General features: G+C 38.6%; 2 protein-coding genes across 3 annotated transcripts in view; one reads left to right on the top strand and one right to left on the bottom strand.

The window, feature by feature from the left end:
- Positions 1 to 14,830: 14,830 nt before the first annotated feature.
- Positions 14,831 to 18,007, bottom strand: LOC143864738 (Tetratricopeptide repeat (TPR)-like superfamily protein). Its single transcript, XM_077375532.1, has 2 exons — positions 15,318 to 18,007; positions 14,831 to 15,243 (listed from the first exon to the last, which is right to left on the bottom strand). The coding sequence occupies exon 1, from the start codon at positions 17,990 to 17,992 to the stop codon at positions 15,701 to 15,703; it is 2,292 nt and encodes a 763-aa protein (XP_077231647.1). The 5' UTR covers positions 17,993 to 18,007; the 3' UTR covers positions 14,831 to 15,243; positions 15,318 to 15,700.
- Positions 18,008 to 18,939: 932 nt separating this feature from the next.
- LOC143864709 (alpha/beta-Hydrolases superfamily protein) overlaps positions 18,940 to 21,519 on the top strand; it is a 34,552-nt gene continuing 31,972 nt past the window's right edge. For both annotated transcript variants that reach the window (XM_077375487.1, XM_077375486.1), the window contains exon 1: positions 18,940 to 19,369. In XM_077375487.1, coding sequence (XP_077231602.1) covers positions 19,205 to 19,369 — 165 coding nt within the window. In that variant the 5' untranslated portion in view covers positions 18,940 to 19,204. The remainder of the gene's footprint in view (positions 19,370 to 21,519) is intronic.

Here is a 21,519-nt window from a genome sequence, read left to right as displayed (position 1 = left end):
ATTCCACGACGGCTTGTCCACCACCAACCTTATTTTCGCTTGTTTCCTCTCTTTTCTCGATTTGGGCCCACGTCGGCTCAATCTAGATTCTCCATTCCAGAGCAGATTCCGTCCGGGTCCCGGCCCGAAGATTGTTATTTTGTTATTATAACTAGGAATAAATTTTGTAGAAATTCATGTTAAACGGCTAATCACACTATACATGTGCCTTTTGAAATATATGGATCCATCCATTTCAAGCATTCCATACGCTAAATTGACAATATCTATGTGTCGCCGACTTGACTATTTGATGTGGTTTAGTATACCTACGAAAGAAACATTTTTTTTTTCTAGAAATTATAATTTTATTAACCAATTAAAATGACAATTACTATATAATTTAATTCATGTGACTTAAGTACTTAACTGAAGTCACAAAAGGGTATCTTAATAAGAAGAAAGAAGGAGAATATTCTTCGGTGAACAGTAAAAAGTATTGGTTTCATGGGGGAGATCATAAACTTATTATTGATCGATAAATTAAGTTAGGTTTCTCGGGGGGTGGTGAGGAGAAATCCCAATATTCAATGATGAGAATGTCCAACACCGAATAACAACAGAACTGAATTACATCAAACAAAACCTATAGAAGGGGAAATAAAAGAAATCCCAATACCCAATCATGAGAATGGCCAACACCGAATAGCAATAGAACTGAATTACAACAAACAAAACCTGTTATATCCGACTGCTGGTTATTTTTCCATAAAGCAATCCCGTTGGACGAAGCTTCATTCGACTTTGAAAAGAAGCTAGAGCCCTCCTTATGTTGTTGTTGAGCTCCCTAATCAGCGCTACATTTTGGCATAGATTGTAAAGGATATTTGACATTTGACTAGCGGTTCTAGTTAATCTCATTGATCATCTAAGATGTTTTGGACTTTGAACAAAGCTCTTTTGAAAGGTCTGTAACACCTTGTTATTGCCAAGGCCTGAAAATGTTGCCAATCCTACATAGATAGAAAAGAAAAGAGTGGAAAAGCGGTTAGGAATAAGGAAAGATGGAAGTTGCTTGATTTCGTCGGTACTATCCAACTGAATCCAATTGAATCGTTTACTCATTCAATGAGTGAATTTTCAAGTTCAACCAACCCTTTTTCAAATAAAAAATAGCATAGATCTCAAAAATGGATGAGGCACCGGATGGGATATGTTTATATAGAACACTCAAAGAGATAAACATTGCAAGAGATAAACATAATGATGGAGAGTGATACCACATACCAATCCAAAGGTCAAGTTTTCCATAAAATCAATGGTTAAGATCCGATCTAGTCTAATGCACTGAGAAGATCATACCCCCTTGAATTAACTTCCAAGTATTTGATTTATGAACTCTGATTGACTTTTGCTATGATATGAGATGAAAGAATACATGGTCTGAATCTTGCAACTCCACAATGTAATCAAGAAATGTTTGGATTCTTCCCTCATTTAAATTGATGTTTGTGAAGTTGAGCATCTGTCCATGTAAATTAGGACCAAGAATATGCTTTCTGTCAAAAAGTACGGGATCTATTATAATGTACAACATGGAGATAAATGATTCTTAAAAAAGGCAATAAAAATACACAAAAGAAAACTATCCATGTGGGGAAGGAATGGATGTATGATTATTAAAAAAGGTGGGTTCGATTTAAGTACAAAAATGACATCAACATTTAGTTTTTCTTTCAAAAAGTTAAAGGGCAAGTGACTCAAGCCTCCCCCATGAAATAGATTCTTTCCACCTTTGAAGAGCATGCAATTCTGGTGAGACTTCTCATATGCAAGGTAAGTGTGAAGTATATTTACATTGGATAGTTCATCTTTGGTCTTTGGCCACATAATCCAAATCTGCAACAAGGAAGCATTAGAGTCTCAGAAATAAAGCATGAAGTATTAGTCTCAGAAACAGAGTACGATGCATACTGGGGATCTAAAGATGAGAAGTTAACACAAATCAAAGGAACTTTTATCAACTACAATCTCTAGTTTAAGTATGCTCAATTCTGACCTTGTAGGCTAGGTCTCGGGGGATGAAGCGATTGTAGTGCCTTTTGGGCTGAGGGAAAGATTGCCCATGGTGTTCAATCAAAGATAAATCTCATTTCAACCTCATTTGGTAAATAAGATTTCTATCTAAACCGGACCATTATCATCAATCATGGATAGAAGCTCTGATGTAGACCCCTCTGAAGCATCCCACAAGTACACCGTATTTCCAAGGGCCGTTGCTAAGATATTGATATCTTTCGAAGGAGAACCAATGCTTTGTTTTAGGTTCATCATCTCCAGGGTTGATGGTTCCTCTCTGGGTTAAAAAAACAGCAACATTAAAGAAGAAATAACAGAATAGCAATAATTGCCTTGAATTATATGCCAAAAACAAAATTATTCCATTAGATCTCTTTGAACGTGCATAGACAAAAAACAACTCAGGCTTCTAAGAAATTATGACCAGCTTCAAGGTTGACTGGATGTTATCCACAAAATAGGATCTTTATCCAAAGACATACCAAGAAAAGTAAACTGTATCTCAGTTTCCTTTCCTCACCATGCATCTTCTGTTGCCCACTTAGCCCACAATAAGTACTGTATTAAGAAACCATCACAACATGTATGCTAGGCACCTAATAAGATCTAAATTAGGAAAGGTTATTTATAGAAATCATTAACCAGTCATATTCTAGCTCAACTCAAAATATAAATCAACAAGAGTTACAAAATTCTCTAAGCCTTCTATAATGTTTATGAAGATTGTGCTGCTTTTGGAAAATTATTCTAGGAAGTCATTATGAATCTTTTCTTCTTCTTTTTTTTGTACTTTTAAAGGGTAACATAGTTTGATTAATTTTGTTTTTCTTCTATGCAGTTTCATGAATTTCTTATAGTAGTAAAAATAAACATATTTCAGATAATTCAAAAAAGACATGTCTGAATCCCTCCTTTCAGAATTCAAAAGATTTCAAGTGCAAACACGCAGCTAAGGTATATACATTAAATGAATTAAATAAATAAGACATCTTAAGTTTAGGATAGGTTGGGAAGACTTGTTTTGTGAAATATCTCATTGTATCTATCAATTAAAATGTCATCTACTACGTAAACTACATTAATTTAGAGCACAACTTAAATGCAGTTAGAAGTGTTATCTTGTTAAGAAATTTCATTGAAATTGAATTGGATGAGGCTCAAAAGAGCATGAGTACCTTATGTTATTATAAATTAGCTGAAGGTGACATATACATGTGTAGCTTTTAACATGTTTACTATGACATAGTGTAGACACCCCATTTTGACCGGATCATTTTCCCCAAAATCGAATAAATTTCTGAAATCGAGTAAACTTCCGAATGAAGTTAAGCCGAAACCTCGAAATTAAAACCCCCTTTCAATCAAAAGGGATAAAAATACATAAAAATCAAATAACAAAAATTCAAAAAACATCAAAAAACAACAAAAGCGTTTTTCGAAAAGCTGATTTCGAACTACGTTGGCTTGATCCCTTTTCACAGGGTACGTAGGCAGCTTGGGACCGTCATCCCAAGTTCAGTCAAACTTTTCAATAAAATCATTTAAACCCTTCAAAAATCATTTAAACATCCAAAAAAATCTTTCAAACCTTTCACAACAAAAATCAAAATGGGCAAGGATGATGATTGCCAGGTCACTCAGAGCCTTCCTTTCATTTCATTTTCAATTTTGATCGTGGTTTTCCGGTTTTATCGGTTTTCCGACGTTTTATCGGGGTTTGGGACGGGCGACGACGTAGCGTGGCCCCTTCACAGGGATTGTCCTCGTTGAGCCTAACGATAGGCTATGACGATCGTAAGACTTATCCGATCTTTAACGGATCAGGATCGCTGAGCTTGATTCATTAGAATCGCTCCCTGAGCCTATCGTACGCTCCCTTTTCTTTTCCCTAGCATTCTTGGTCCTCATGTACCGTTGATTTTCCGATTCATTTCTTTCCCTGTATCTTTTAGCTCATTGTGTGTTTATCTTTGACTTCTTATATGCTACTATTAGCTTGCTTACTTTCCTAGCATGAGATTGATTATTATTTTCTTAGCATTATCTCTTACATAGGCTCGCATGCTAGTATGTTTATTCTATTGCTTTGGTAGTTTACTGTTGTGCTTATCTGTCCTCTCACCTGCTTAATTGTAGCATTTATTCATCTTATCTTGATTATCTGATTAGCTGTAGCTGTGCGTGCGGATGTTACTGCTTTTCCAGATGTGATAGGTTAGGATTAGATGCGGTGAGTTAGGATTTGAATGTTTATTTTCTTTCGCCCATCCTCGGGTCATGCATGCTTAGATAGAGGTTTTCTCGGGGATACTCGTTCCCATTTCACATGATTTTAGCCCAAAACTCTTCAAAATTAATTAAAAATGACATAAGAGACCAGGTGCTTGCACTTGGGCGAATTGGGGGCGCTTAACACCTTCTCCATTCGTCATCAGGCACGGATTTTTGTATCTCTGGTTATCCGTTGTAACAGAGTATTTCATGGGATTCAGGACCTACTTCCTTGGATGTCGACTCTTCTTTTTTATAGGTACATCTTGATTCCGGGCTAGTCCTTGAATCGAGAGGTATCTCATTTATATCGCCACCCATGCTGTGAGTGGCACCATTTCGAGAGTTCCTTGGTAGAGCTCTTCTTCACATTATGGAGATCTTAGAGGACCGACGGGGGATCTCATGTCCCTCGCCCACCGTCCTCGGGATCGGGGTCCACACATAGTTGATGAGCTATTTTCTTTTTTCAAGTATTACACTATAATATTGCTATGTAATCTAATAAACTGATGAGTAAAATAAATAAATAGATCAAACCTAATGGGTTGTTCTTACCATCACACCGATAATAACAGTCTCCGTAAGGAATTTATTTGAAACCCCAAGGAATATGAATATGCAGACTCTTGAAGTAAATAAAAGGCACGGTTCAAAACTTCACCTTCCCTTGAGTATTTCTTGGCGCAGAAAGTTTGCCCAACAAAACTGATATTTCTATTTCAGTTCCAGCTAGATCAATGGTCTATAAGTTACTTGTGCATTCTCCATTCACCAAGTTCTGCCCATTTACAATCACACAATGAATGTTGTGAATCAAAGAACTGGACATTCATAAGTTGAGGAAGACTCACCATTTCATGGCACTAAAAATGATGAATAGATGCCTATTTTCTAATCCAATGATCAATTTTGAACCCACAAATCGGTTCCTAAAATCCGGTAAAGCATCATAGCCCCACTGCTTTATCAGTTAGTAACCGAGGGAAGAAATTTTATCTTAATCAATTATTGCTTTAATGGAGATGAAAGATAAGAAGATACCTGTGTTTACAAGGAGGCAAGTAACGTTATATTTAATAGTAAACGTCCATTGATATTAGCACTGCTATGTACATAAAACTCCTATATTACATTCACGATAATCACATTTACATATAAACTGAGTTTAAGGTAAAGAAGATGCAAATTAAACGCAAAAGTTCCCTAAAAGATCAGCAAGTCCTTTGTTCGTCTTGCCTTAACTCCATTTTAGATACCCTGAAATAAATCATTAAAAATATTATATAAACAATATGAGTAAAAATTGAATACAGTTAATATGAATTAAAAACAGAAGTTTTACCTTCTGTCCAAAAAAAAGAGTAAGTTCTTTAGCCACCTATAACTTCATTCGATTTTTGATATTCTGAAATAGATCACTTGAAAATAATAAATGAATAATAAGAATATTTAAAGACAAATAAAAATATAAATTAAAAGTAGTTTAATGATGGAAAAGAAAAATATATATGAGTTTAATGTGGAAATAATACATTCAAATTTTTTGACAAGTTACGTTAGGTTTCAAACCTTGAGTTTTTTCATTTCACTTGCTTCACAAGCAAATAACTTTTCAACTTCCTTATCGAACAGTGTGATCCAAAATGAGCCAGTTTTATCTCCAACTTTGATCTTGAATAAATATTTGTTGAATAAAAACATGTAAGTATAATAATTATAATTTTTTTTCATAATAGTGTAAACTAAGCTTACCGATCAACAACCTCAAACTTGTTGGAATGACGGCTCTCACATTTTTCAGCATTAATAGATTTATCAACTTTTTTCTTACAAAGCGTGCACGATGGATACCACATATCCTGTTTGTTATTGATTTCTACAATCCATGCTTGTACTTTGCACAATTAAACCTACAATAAAGAGATATTAATTTATAATGGAGACATTAATACTTTATTTTTTTTAAATAGAGTGATATTGACATTGTAAATTTTATTATATTACCTGTCTGTGAGGTAGCTGTTTATCATTGATAATTGCATTGGATGCTGCTAGTTTCAGTGGAAGAAATTATAGATGGGATTAAACTTTGTTGGTGTTTTTTTATGCTCCTCAACTATCATTTGATTAGTGTTGGCCCTGCAAGGAATATAAAGTTAGTTATAGCATATAAATTTATCTTAAATATTAAATAAACAATATTTGAAAATAAATGAGCAATAATACCAATCTCTTAAGACTTGAGCTTCCTCTATTTTTGGATTTATCTTTATCATTGTATTTCCAGTTGTGCAAAATGACATGCCTATATTCAAAATAAATAAAGAGTATTATATTTCAAAACAGAATGAAATATATAAGTTAATTAAACATATAAAAGCACCATTCAAAAAAAGAGAAAGTAAACATATATAACCATGTGACTATAAACGTCAATACACCTTGAATATATGAAATATATGTATACAAATATTTATATATATATGAAATTTACCTTGAAAATCTTTAACTTTGATATATATGTTAAAACCATTACTAGATTTTCACCCACTTTTGCTGCTATAATTTCCCCTTCTTCATTAGCAAGTCGCCCCCCACAATGTTAATTGCATAGGCGCCGTGCATCTGCAATAATTAGAGAAATCAATATATTTGATAATCTTAATATAAATAATGACATACATACTCTGATTCAACGATTTGAAGCTGCCGTCGAGTCATTGTTGTTTGATCGTTTCTTCGATTAGTATTTAAAGGTGGGCCAGCACCAACCACAAGTACAACAATATCTGTAAAAATAAAACATTAAAGTAGATATCAAATCTATTCTTTAATAATAATTTCTTAAATATTTATGCATCTGCTTACCTATATAATTATGTGATTCAAGATATGGACGAGTCATCTTCAAAGGAACAAAGTTATACTTTACTGTCCCACCAATTTGTTGCTCATTTATAGCTTCTCGAACAATAGTACTTTTGTTGAAACTGATTTCCTTGCAAGAACGATAGTATTTGACGAAACCATTTGAAATATAATATGTTTTACCTTGATGTAGCTTGTGATCAAATAACTCTATCGATTCATTGAACAGAGTAGCTGATATTTTTGTACCCTAAAAATACAAATAATGTAAGTATACATACATTATTTATTTATTAATAACGATTTAGTAAAAGAATGTAGATTAATATGGCTTTATTATAATACATACATCTTCATCTAGCAAAGTTACATTCTTCCTAGATCCATATCCTTTTATGTTGTTATAGAAACCGGTGTCCCCTTTTTGCAACACGGAACATTTGATTGTCTATATGTTGTCTCCAGGATTTAAACTTGCAATAGATTGAAGATCGGGAAGAGATAAATCTTTTCCTTTATCCGTAGGATTTAAGCCTGCAATAGATTGAAGATCGGGAAGAGTTGTGCCTTTTTCTTTGTCCATATTGAGCATTTATCTGCATCATATTAGTAGTTTGTTCAAAATATACAAATTTGCCATATACATAAAATACGTCAAACATATGCAATGAATAGAAAGTCATATCATAATACCTGATATATCTACGACAAAGAAAGGTCTGTGTCTCACATAAGCATATTATTTACAAAATATTTCTTTGTAAACAATATTTTTTGTATACATCGAAGGCGTCGATATGCTTGCTGTTGGCTTTATCAATACCTTTGTTGTATGCCTTGATATGCCTCTAGATAATGCGACATAGAGTTGCCCGTGAGAGAATATTGGCTCTGGTAAGTATATCCCAACATGCTGAATTGTTTGTCCTTGAGCTTTGTTGATTGTCATTGCAAATGCAAGGCTTATTGGGAATTGTTTTCGCTTAAATTGGAAGGGATAAGTTTCATTTTCAGCCGGACACAGAGGTATTCTTGGCAGTATTTTGTCCCTTTGTGTTGCTCAGAAGAAATTTCAGCAAATATAACATTAGGCTTTGTTAACCGAAAGTTTAGAGAGAGAAAATGAATGAGTTAAGGTAATCTCCCCCTGACTCATATCTTTATACTAAAACATAAAGGAATGTACAAAGTCTTAAATGCCCTTAGGCAAGTTACATATTCCAACACTCCCCATCAAGCTGGAATGTAGATATCATACATTCCTAGCTTGTTACATATATCACTCAATTTTGACTTATTTAAAGACTTTGTAAACATATCAGCTAATTGGTCCCCTGACTGAGTAATCACAGTGCAAATCTCTCTTTTCTGGATTATTTGACGGATAAAATGACAATCCACTTCAATATGTTTGGTGCGCTCATGAAAGAATGGATTGTTGGCAATGTATATTGCAGCTTTGTTGTCACAATAAAGCTGCGAAGGAGAAGATGAAATGAAGCCAATTTCAGAAAGAAGTGAACGTAGCCAAATAAGTTTCGTGCTTGTCTGTGCCATTGCCCTGTATTCAGCCTCTGCACTAGACTTAGCTATAAAATCCTGCTTCTTACTCTTCCATGAAATAAGATTGCCACTTACAAATGTACAATACCCAGTGGTGGACCGTCTATCTGCTGGGGATCCAGCCCAATCTGCATCAGAGAAGCCTTCAACTTTCATATGGGTTGTCTTTTGAACATCAATCCCTTCCCTGGAGCCCCTTTCAAATACTTAAGAATCTGTGTCACCACAGCCCAGTGAGAAATACGTGGAGAGCTCATATACTGACTGACAACTCCAACAGCATATGAAATATCTGGCAGAGTAACCGTGAGATATATATAAGTTTACCGACAAGCTTGCGGTACCTGCCAGGATCCTCTAATAACTCTCCTTCTGGAATGAGTTTCACATTATGATCCATGGGTGCAGAAGCTGGTTTAACTCCAAGATTGCATGTTTCTTTAGCAAGTCCAAGACATACTTTCTCTGTGATAGGAACAAGCCTATAGAAGAACGAGCAACCTCTATCCCCAAGAAATACCTGAGGTGACCCAAATCCTCAGTAGAGAATTCCTTTTGCAAGAAGGCTTTCAAACGCTGTATACCTTGTGAATTACTCCTTGTGATGATTATGTCATCCACATAAAACTATCAACAAAATACACTCAGCTGAAGAGTGATAATTGAAGACTGAGTGATCCACTGCGCATTGTTTCATGCCAAAGCGCATGACTGCCTCATTGAATCTCCCAAACCACGCACGCGGAGAATGTTTGAGGCCATAGAGTGACTTGCGTAGACGACACACGTAGGAGGAAGTCTCCCCCTGACCAACAAACCCTGGTGGTTGCTCCATATACACCTCCTCAGTCAGGTCGCCATGGAGGAAGGTATTCTTCACATCCAGCTGATGAAGGGGCCAGCTATGATTAACAGCAAGAGACAGGAGCACACGGACAGAGAGAATTCTCGCAACTGGACTGAAGGTCTCAGTGTAGTCAATACCAAAAGTCCGAGTGTATCCTTTACGACTAACCGTACTTTTAAGCGCTCGACAGTACCATCAGGGAGGTATTTGATGAAGAAAACCCACCGACAACCAACAGGACAGGCATCAGCGGGTAGGGAAACCAGATCCCATGTATCGTTACTATGAAGAGCGCCCATTTCTAGGTTCATACCATCATGCCAGCGAGGATGGTCAAGAGCCTCAGCCACTGACTGTGGTAAAGACATAGAAGACAAGGAGGAAACAAAGCTCTGGAAGGTACTGGTGAGCTTATCATAAGAAACAAAATTCGAAATAGGATGTGCAGTGGAACAGGATCTCGTGCGAGATGCAATAGGAGAATCATAAACAATAGATGAAGGCAGAAGAGAAGATACCTGAGAGTGGGAGAGGGATCATCGGCTCAGAAGATGATTGTGCGAGAGGAGGTAGAAGAAACCTATCTGTAACATGGCGCCGCTGATACTGTTGTGTAATTTTAGGTGGAGCTGGCTTCTCCAATGTGGCAGAAGAAAGAGAAGCTGCAGAAGCTGGCTGCACAGAAATAGGAGATGACGGAAGAGAAGCAAGTAGATCTGGTAAGGGAAGCGAGACCGCGGACTCGAGAGAAGGGGTGAAAGATGCCGCGCCATGTTGGAAGAATGCCTCAGACTCAAAGAACGTAACATCGGCTGAGACAAACCAGCGACGCAGACGAGGGCTATAGCAACTATAGCCTTTCTGCGTACGAGAATACCTCAGAAAGACAAAACACTCAGACCGGGGATCGAGTTTGTCACGGCCAGGTCCAAGGTGATGAACAAAACAAACGCATCCAAATACACAAGGTGTCAGAGGAAACTGTTCCTTACCAGGAGATAAAATCTCGAAAGAATAGGCACCCTCTAAAATGGAGGAAGGAAGGCGATTTGCTAAGAAACACGCTGTGAGAAGGGCCTTACTCCAGTATGCCTTAGGAACACTCATCTGAAAAAGAAGAGTGCGACCTACTTCAAGCAAATAACGAAGTTTTCTCTCAGCAACACCATTCTGTTGAGAGGTGTACGCACATGAAGACTGATGTAGAATCCCATGTTAGGAGAGATAGGATTGAAAGCCATTAGTATCAGAAAAGTATTCTCTAGCATTGTCAGTACGAAGACATTTAATATTGTAATTATATTGATTCTTAATTTTAGAATGAAATGTGCGAAAAGCAAAGAACATGTCAGATCGACTCTTCAGTAAATATAACCAGGTCATGCGTGAGAAGTCATCAATAAACACAATAAAGTACCGAAAGCCAGTACTAGATGCGACCCTAAAGGGTCCCCATACATCAGAATGGACTAATTCAAATGGACTAGACACTCGACTAATGATCCGGGACGGAAACGACACACAACGGTGTTTCCCGAGTTCATAGGACTCGCACTGAAAACTATAAAAAGGTCTGGGAACCAGAGAAGTCTCCTGCAGCCGCTAAAGTGAAGGATGCCCCAGGCGACAATGCCACTGAAATGTATCCACAGAGCTATGTAAGACAGTAGGCGGCCGGCAGTCAAGACGATAGAGTCCATCTACCTCACGACCCATTCCAATCGTCTTTCCAGTGGAGAGATCCTGAAACAAACAGTAAGATGGGAAAAATGAGACAGAATGGTGAAGAGATTTAGTAATTTGGCTAACTGAAAGTAAACTAAATGGTGATTTTGGTACACATAAAACAGAAGATAAGATAAGAGCAGGATGAGGGGAGATATGACCAACACCAGTGATAGGTGTAGTGGACCCATCAGCAAGGGTGATAGACTGAGAGGGAGACGAGAAAGAGCGAAAAGAATGAAGCTGAGAAGAGTTACCAGTCAGGTGATTGGATGCGCCAGAGTCAATGATCCATGACCCTGAGCTAGATAGAAGGGTAGTGGGTGAACTACCTGGCTGGGTGAAACTTGCAGAGGGAGGACGAGAACTGAGCCGCAGACGCTGGAACTCCTCATAATTGGCACGGGATAATGTATAGGTAGAATCAGCTGATGCAGGAACAGAAGCAGAGGGAGCGCAATAGCAATGGTCAATATAATGTCCCTCGCACTGACAGTGAGTGCAAAAAGAACGGCCATGGCCATCACCAGAACAACCACCACCACGGCCTGCACGGCCACGGCCACAACCAGAGGAGGCCCCACCATGAGGGGGGCGAGTACTGCCATCATAGGTCATGAGAGCAGAACCACCAATAGGAACAGATATCACTGGATCACTAGGAGAGCACTGCTGGACGTGGGAGTAAACCTTAGTAAGAGAAGGAATAGCGCCAGAACCGATAATCTGCTGACGAAGATGCATGTACTCTGGACCCAAACTCTCAAGGTACTGCACAACACGAATCTGATCCCTCTGACGGGCAGCCCTTGTGAGATCAGTGGTAAGCGGCATGTAAACATCAAGCTGCTGACAGAGGCCAACGAATTGGCTGTAATGGGTGGCAAGAGGAAGATCATCACGGCTGAAACGCACCCATTCAGAATAGGTAGAGCAGATCCGACTAATGTTTGCCACGCCAGAGTAAAGAAGAGTAACCTGATCCCAGATTCGTTTCGCAGTAGGCAGAAGCATCAAGGGCCTAGAGACATGAGGGGCCATACTCTACCACAGAAGAGCATCCTCCTGTTCACATCGATCAAAGGTGGGATCCGTCGTAGGAGGAGGATCACGACGAATGACGTGGGCTTTCCCACGGGCAATAAGATACTTCTCGACGGCTGCTTTCCAAGTAACGTAGTTTGCCCCATCCAACTTAACAGTAGTGATATGTGGGAATGATCCATCCGCAGAGAAAGATGATGACGAAGAAGACGCCAAAGAGGGTGTCAGACGAACACCAGGAGCCACTCCTGTGGAATGATTGTCAAGCACCTCCTCCATAACAACAAGCAAGAAAGAAACAGACAATCCAAACCAAGACGAATAACAAGAAATAACATAATAGGTGGGCAAACTAGGATACGCCAAGAAAGTTAGACGCGGCTCCAAGAATGACGGGCATCGACGAAGCTTGACAAGAGGGAAGCCATGGGGCACAGAGGGGAGCCGCAAAGACAAACAAGAATCAAAGTAGGATAGGAGATGAAGATCTAACACATAATAACAGGGAGAAAAGAGTTGTATGGTTTACCAAGGGATGAAAGGAAGATGAGGAAAAAGTGGGGGGCTTACCAACAAACCTAGGAATTGGGGGCTGGAAAAATAATAATTTCGGAGTCGAGGCGAATCGCAGCCCTGAAAACTTATTTGGGGCGAGGGGGGGTGCAAATCCTCGATCCTGGAAAATGTTTTCCAAGCTGGGAAGAAAATATTTTCCTGGAAAATTTTTGGGGGGTGCAAATCCTTGGCCGTGGGTTGCTGCAAGGGGGTACAGGACCAGGAGTTATACGCAGGGAAGGAGAAGATGGTGTGAGGGAGGGCTTGGTACCTTCGACTCAGAGGAAACAACTCATTCTCAGGAGGAAAAAGACAGCATGCCGGTGTACCTCGGATCAAACTTGGCCCGGAGTTGGGTTTAGGGTTTCGCGGCAAGAGGGGAGGGGTTGGCGGAGAAGATGGAGGTTGATAGAGAACCCTAGGGATCAGAAAACCCTAAGGCTCTGATACCATGTTAACCGAAAGTTTAGAGAGAGAAAATAAATGAGTTAATATAATCTCCCCCTGACTCATATCTTTATACTAAAACATAAATGAATGTACAAACTACAAAGTCCTAAATGCCTTTAGGCAAGTTACATATTCCAACAGGCTTGAAGCATATTAACTTTGTGCCATTGCATAGTCCATTTCGTGGATCTAAGTTTCGTAGTAACATAATTGGACAATTGAAATGGTAATCCAAATTGTAATTGTATATTGCATTATTCTTTACAATAAAAGTTATGGTTCTTATGTATTTCTTGTCATTTGAGTGAAAATACCTTGACTTCTTTTTAAAGATCTGTGCGAAATAGCAACAATTTAAAGGCTTGAAGTTCTTGTACACCATTTCTTATAAACCTGAGGCCTTGATTTGGAGATTTTGAGTTGCAAGAACTTGGGGGGTCATTTTTTAGCAGTTATTTGTCGTTTAGGAAGGTTTTTGTTGGTATTCGCTTTAGTCTCTTTCACAACCTGAAATTTGATGGAAGCTAAGTTTGAAGTCTGTTTGCCTTGGATAGGGCTCTATGATTTGTTGTCATGTTTTATTGGAGTCTCCAATATTATTCATGGGATTCCTATTTAAGCTGTGTAGTTAGGCTTGGCGGGGAAGGCAGTGTTTTGTTGTTAAAACTTGAGCCCCTGTTTGGATTGCAGGAAAAACACCTCTTGTAGATCTTTTTGTCTCAACGATTTAGTGGGAAATGATATAGGTATGGCTTAATTAAAGGGATATCATCATAAATTGAAGGTCCCTCTAAATAAAACTTGAGTTGCTGTGTTTCAAGTTACCTTTTCATTTGTAATAAAACAATGGAAAAGTAAGAAATTCCAACTTTTCCAAAAAATTCTTGTAATCCAAACAGATCCTATGGTGCTAAGACATCGATCTTCTGAACTAGTATTCGACAAAACCGATTTAATGAACAACTCACCAATTTTACAAACATAAAAAAGCAGGAAGGATATTGGCAAGCATTGGCCGACTCCAAGTAATCTAATAGGAATTTAACAATGTACAGAATTTGTTAGAGAATCAATAATCACATAAACAATCCAATAGATCTTTATAAGCAGTGATTGAGAGAGATAAAGCAACAATAAATTTGATTAGAGCAAGAAAATAAGTCCGATAGTATTAATAAATCCCATTAAGTTTAGCTTTCATTAATTTTTTTGAATGGGAGCACTCTCTATTAACTAAAACAGGATAAACCTGGGACTGAGATGGTCAGATTGTCTATCAACTCATCTAATTTTAGGAAAATTCGAAATTGAACTCGGATGCCAGCCAACTGAGTTGATTCAACTGAGTTCTGAGTCAATGGTGAATTCTAGAGTATGACTTCATGAGGTATGTTCTGAACACCTAAAAGAAAGGCCCTTACCAATACTGAGAACAGAAAACGAATACAAAGTTGAAAAACAATATAAGAGAGATGACTAGTCATGTTCCTCATGGCTGAATGTACCATGTACAATGACCAAAAAAGAAACTTTAAATATATGGCTAGAAAGCATCAAAGGCCTTTACTTTTTCTTCTCAGTTATCACAGAACAGCAAACATTCACTCTTTATGAACAAATTTCTGCAAGATTGTCAGCAAATCAGGGGTTTCTGTACATTGGTATTTTGGTCATTTTTTTTATCTAAATCACCTCTAAATGCTAGCAACTCTCCTTCAACTGCAGCCATCACTGAATAAGCATAGCTTAGATTGAATTAATATCCCCAAAACACCGCCTAGCTTCCATGAAAGTCATCATGGACTAACAATAATGAAATGAGCAAATACCCAAAATTGCAGCTCCACTCCAAGCAACCTCTGAATAAACATGTTAGATTAGATAAGATCACATAACCAACATGATCTGCAAAATATGAAATAATTCAGATGACCTTCGAATTCGCTAGAAGTCCACACACCAAGCAAGAACAGGATCCCTATGAACATCTTTCCTGGAGCTCCAATCAACATTTGTCAATCTGGTGTGCCTTGGGTTCCAGTGCTTTGAACTGACTTGCGGCTCCTATAAACGAATTGGCACCATCTTGTAACAGATTCTCAAGCATTCTACTTTGGTTACATTATCTATATCCAGTATATAAACACTGAATTCCAAGTTTCAGGCACCATTGCGCCACCAATTTTCAAACGTTCAAGTTTGTCAAATAATCAGGTCCAGTGTGTGAAGTTTGAATTTCAAGTTTTGGGCACCAATCTATCAACATTTCTCAAAGTTACTGCTAACATGAGCATCATGATCTTATGATGCCTCTCGTTAGCCCTCAATGACATCATCTTCGAATCCCAAATCCTCATTAACAACATAACCAGCCTCTTTCATGTTCTTGTCCAGTCCTCCTAACAACAGATAAACCTCTTGTGCTAGTGGGTTTGCTCTGTCCCCCACCAAGAAAGGATGGAACCCATTTCCCACATCTATCCAAGCACAACCAGGCGCCTTTTTCAAACCCATATCCCTCATCAATGTCCTCACCTCTGCTAATTTGCTCCAATACGCAACATCTGCATACAGGTTAGCAATCAACACATAGTACCCTGGATGTTTAGGCCTCATTTCTAACAGTTTCTCAGCTGCCCATCCCCCAATTTCTATGTTTCGATGGTTCCTACAAGCACCAATGAGTGTCGCCCACATGGCAGGACTAGGCCTAAAGGGCATCCTTACAATAATCTCCTCTGCCTTTCTTAACAATCCTGCCCTCCCAAAGAGATCAACCATGCAAGAAAAATGCTCCATCCTAGGCACTATACCATAAAACCTAACCATCTTCTCAAACAACATTTGACCTTGGGCTACAAGGCCTGAGTGGCTACAAGCTGAAAGGACAGCAACCATGGTTATATGGTCTGGTTTGATCTTATACCTGTTCATCTCATCAAAGAGCCTCAACGCGGCTTTCCCTTCGCCTTGCATTCCATAGCCCGCAATTAAGGAAGTGTAAGAGACTTCATCCCTCTGGCCCATCGACTCAAAGACCCTTCTAGCTTCTAAAATTCGACCGGATTTCGAGTACATGTCTACAAGCGCGTTCCATATCAATAGGTAGTTCTCAAATCTGCATTTTATTATGTAACAGTGTAGTTCCTTGCCGTGTTGGAGATTTGCAACACGGGCGCATAGGGGGAGAATGCTTGCAATAGTCACATAATTTGGTTGAGCCCCGGAAAATACCATTTCTCTGAACAAGAATGATGCCTCTTCAGACCAATCCAAATGGGTGTACCCAGAGATTATACAATTCCAAGTGACTACACTCCGAGCCCCTGCCATTCGGAACAAAACATAGGCATGTTTCAAGTGCTTGCACCTAGAATACATAGTGATCAATGCATTTCTAATGCTTTCATTCATATCACAATGAGTACGAATTGCCGACCCATGAATCTCTTTCCCCAATTTAGCAGACCCAATTCGAGAACACGCTGCCAAACCAATAACCAATGTGACAGAGTCCAGCAGACCACCTCTAATTCTCATATGAGAGATAAGCTCGAGAGCTCCCATATAATTACCTGTCTGTAAATTACCACCAGCAATAGTATTCCAAGTCACATTATCCACTTCAGAGTCACCCATCCTCATTAGCTCAAACAACTCAAAAGCCTCCTCCCACATACCCTTTGAAGCATACCCAGAGATAATTGCATTCCATGAAACAACATCTCTGTCAGGCATTTTCTCAAACAATGCCCGTGCGTCCTCAACCGACCCACACTTTGCATACATTGATACCAAAGCATTATGCACAAATAAGTTCCATTCAAGACCACTTATATCTATACACCTATGAACCTCCCTTCCCAAACCCAAATCAGATTCCTCACCACAAGCTTTTAGAACAGATGGGTAAGTGAAACGATCAGGCCTAATCCCCATTTTCACCATCTGTTTGTAGGCACCAAGTGCTTCCTCACAAAACCCATTTCTAATATAGGCAGAAATCAACACATTCCAAGGCACAGCATGTTTGGCATTTGAATTCTCAACAATGGTATGTGCATCAATGAGAAGGCCAAAACTGGAGTAGAAGGTGACAAGCTTAGAAACCAAAAGGGGGTCTTGATCAAAACCCAAAAATATGATTTGGGTATGGAGTTGTTTGCCTTGTGGGAGTGCTTTGAGGGTGGTGCAGGATAAGAGGAGAGTGGAGAGTGGGTGTAGGACAAGGGATGAAGAGGAGGCTTTGAGTTGGAGGAGAGAGAAGGCTTTGAAGGCTTTGGATAGATGGCCTTGGCTTGTGAAAGATTTGATGGATGAGTAGAGGGAATCTATGAGAGATTCTTCCCATGTGGAATCCGTATGAGATTCTACTTTTTCTTCTTGTTCTGGAGTTTTTTTGGTGATTGGGGATTTGGTTTTGGAATTTTCTAATGGTGTTTTTTGTAATGTGGTTGGGAAAGTGTTGTGGGGTTGTATGGGGAGGCTTTTCTTCCATGTTTTTGGAATGTATTTTTGGAGTTGGAACAGATTTGTTGATAGATAAGAAGGTGGAGAGGACATCAAGTTGTTTGTTCTGAAAATTCCCTTCCTATTCAAAGTTCTCATTTTGTACTTATGGTCCTCTTGGAAGCTAAGGAACTATTATTCTCCGCAGTTCCTTGTTTTGATAATGACACTCCTCATTTTTCTTTATCACCATTGGCCCTTTCCAGGCAACTGTAACTGCACTCCTTTCTCTAATCTTTCACGTTGGTTGCAAGATCAGACTATTATTATTATTTTTTTATCGGTAAGATCATACTTTTTATATGGTGTCATCCGGTATAGTCCATTATTTAAAAAAAAAAAAGTACATACACCATATGATCATATGATCCGACCCGCTCATTTGATAGGCCACAACATAAATGTGTCCCAGAAATCATTGCCACAGGATGATGATCCCAGCCCTCCGATCTATAGAGGTTTCCATATTATATGCAGTTCCTGTATAGACCTGAGGGCCAGGATCAACTTATGAAAATGATTTTTGGGGCACATCCTACATACATTGTGGCCCATCAACATATGGCCTAAGTCGTACTATACTTTTGAAGAATACCAGAGTAAATAAAATCTTGCATAGTCCAATATTTATATGGTGTAAGCCCGTATAGACTAGTATTTTTCAAATAGTACTATACGGCTTACCGTCCATTTCATGGGCCACAGCATAAATAGGTTGTGATCATCCCTAGGAAATCCATTTCTTTGGTAGCCTTTTTTCTTGGATGGTTGAGATCATGCCATTTGTACGGGTCAGATCAATGAGTCTTAGGAGAAGAAATAATTAATGCACTTCGGTGATGTGGATGGGATCCAACGATGGAGCCCTTGTGGCTGGTCTTTGCATGGGCACTCTTGGATTTAGCATTCCTCATTATTTAAACAACTGTAAAATTAAGAACACTCTAAAGTCGATTAAAAAACAGGAAAAGACAATCTGAGTCTGTGCATTTATTAAAAACATGGTAGGTCAAATATCAGTTAACTACTTAACCCCCGCCACGAGAAGTAGAGACTAAAAGAGCGAGAGAAACCACGTGGGGAGGGAGAGGGCACGCTTCAACTTTGGTATTTCCGCCCCCCTCCCTTCAATTCTCCACCTTTCCCTTAAACCCTAATTTTCTCCACCACAAATCCCTCCCCATCTTTCCTCCTCCAACCCCAAAACCCTAAATCCCCCCTCTTTTTCTCTCTGATTTTTTTTCCTCTCGTTTTCTTCATTGAATCCCTAGCTTCGCAATTTCGAAAATTTCTTGTCCATGGTTTGTTAGAATGGCGGGAATTTCGAATTTTCAGGCCTTTGGATTGGATCGCAAATCGATTCTTTCCGAAAATAAGGGTTTTGAGCTCAATTTAAAAAGAAATAAGGGCTTTGAGCTTTTGCATGTCCATGCATTCGATCAGAGAGCATCAGCGAGGAGTTTAAGACCTTTTCAGGTGCGAATACAGTTTCATCTGTTGAATTTCTTTGTCTTTTCCGAAATTTTGTTCATCTCTCCTTTTTTCCCCTTTATATTTGATTTTTCGTATTTTTTTTGAACAAGAAAATCGGAGATTTCTTTGAATTGACGAATTCACCCCCATAGAAATGCCTAAGTTTCTGCATTTCATTTTTCATTACATGTGGGTTTTTAGGGCATATATGTTAGCAATCTTTCCATATATTTTTTTTCCTTATATTTGTTTTTTCTTTTTCTTTTTTGAAAAATAAAATCGGAGATATCTTTGAATTGACGAAATCACCCTTCTAAGATGCGTAAATTTCTCCTTTATTCCGCGTTTTATGATTCATTACATGTAGCTCGTTAGGGTGTTATGGTCAATCTAGGTTAATTATAGATTTCCTTCTTTCATCATGACTTGGATAAAACAGCTACAGATGGGGAGTCAAACTCATACTCCCTTCTTTGATATTTGCACCCCCATCTTTTTTCTGAAACTTCTCATTTCCTGTAACAACTAACAACTCCGAGCAAACTGTAAAAAACAGTACGAATTTCAAAACAAAGGGGTGACAATAGAAGACCCAGAATAGAAATGCCATTGATATGACGAAAATGCCCTTTGAATTTCACAGATTCTTTACTAATCTCTAGGCATTTTTGTTACTGGTATGGGCCCCATTGGTATGGCCAATTTCGGTCATCCTGTTGAAATTTACTATATTAAGACAATCTTGGCATGCATTGAATGGGCCCCTATTGCATAGATTCCGGAGTCTGAAATCGCCATTATCCGCCTATCTTAACCGTCTGATTAGTGGCCTTATTGTTGACTATCCCGATCATCACTGTTGTGTTGGGTTTTTCCACACAATCACTCAATTTTTTGTCAACCTTTCATTTGCAGATCATTGTAGTTGTTTAGGAGTGTTCCATTGATGCTTTTTGGGCTACAATGAGTCAGTTACTTGATAGTGGGCTTCATTGAATAGTGACAAACAACCAATTACTCCAAAAGCTTAAGCTGTTGGAGAAGTCATAATTTAATCTTTTATATTTTAACACTCCTCACGCGTGGCCCCTCTTTTTAGGGTTGGCCTACACGTGTCACATGTGGCCTCTCTTTTGGGTTGGCCGTTAGATGTGGATTTTTAATATCAAGGAGTTTTGAACCGCGAACCTTTGCTTTGATACCATGTGAAACAACCAATTACTCCAAAAGCTTAAGCTGTTGGAGGAGGCATTATCCTTTATATTTTAACAAATAGCAATCCTGATCACCCCTTGTCATGTTTAGTCTCACATAGGTAAATCCAATAGGGAATTCCCCTGACAGATATGAACTTCATGATGATTATTGATAACATAAGTTAGTGGCCTAGTAATGTTTGAAAAATCACTGATCGGCTTCAAACATGGTGAGTCAACTCAGAGTGGTCGCACTCTAAGCTGCGGTGTTATAGTACTGGCTTACTTGAGCTGACTTATGCAATGTTTCAGAATGTTCACCAGTTTTTCTTTGACTCAGATTTTGTCTAACTAGGAAATCAAAAGAGATATCAAGGCACCAACCATGTTTACCTACTCTAATTGACTGATATGGTTGGTGTAGTCAATGGGCTTGTCTCTCACATGTCAGGCAATCTAGTATGGTCCTACCGACTACACCAACAATGGCAATGTGTTGGAGCATGTTAACATCATCGGCTTGTCGGGATAGTTTTGTCCATTTTTAGGTCATCTTTTAGTTTCCGGGTATAGATTATTAGAATGATTGCAAAAGTTTACTCTATTATTCAATTGCTCCACATTTAACTTCCATAGGCACGATTAGTCAGGTTATGAATGGGTGGGTCAATAGAATTTAGAGGCCTATGCAATGCTGGGTTGGGCTTGAGTTTGATGTAGTGACAATCGGTCTGGGCCTGCACCTGACATTGGAAGCCCGCCAAAAATATAGGCATAGCTCTACTTTGGGTTCCTTGGTTCTTGTCGTCACAAATCGTCACAAAATCATGGTTAATCAATTTCCTTTTTTGTCATACGAAATTCGAATCTGGGAATAATTCACCGAGGCAAAGTTCAAGAATACTTGAAGAAAATATCTAGAAATATTAAAACAATTGTGTATTTTTCTATTTAAAT

This window comes from Tasmannia lanceolata, unplaced genomic scaffold, assembly GCF_043159265.1.
Source record: "Tasmannia lanceolata isolate RefF3 unplaced genomic scaffold, GAP_Taslan_0.1 ptg000054l, whole genome shotgun sequence".
Taxonomy (NCBI): Eukaryota; Viridiplantae; Streptophyta; class Magnoliopsida; order Canellales; family Winteraceae; genus Tasmannia; species Tasmannia lanceolata.
Note: the sequence above shows the minus strand (reverse complement) of the source record. Positions and strands in the feature narration are given on the sequence as shown.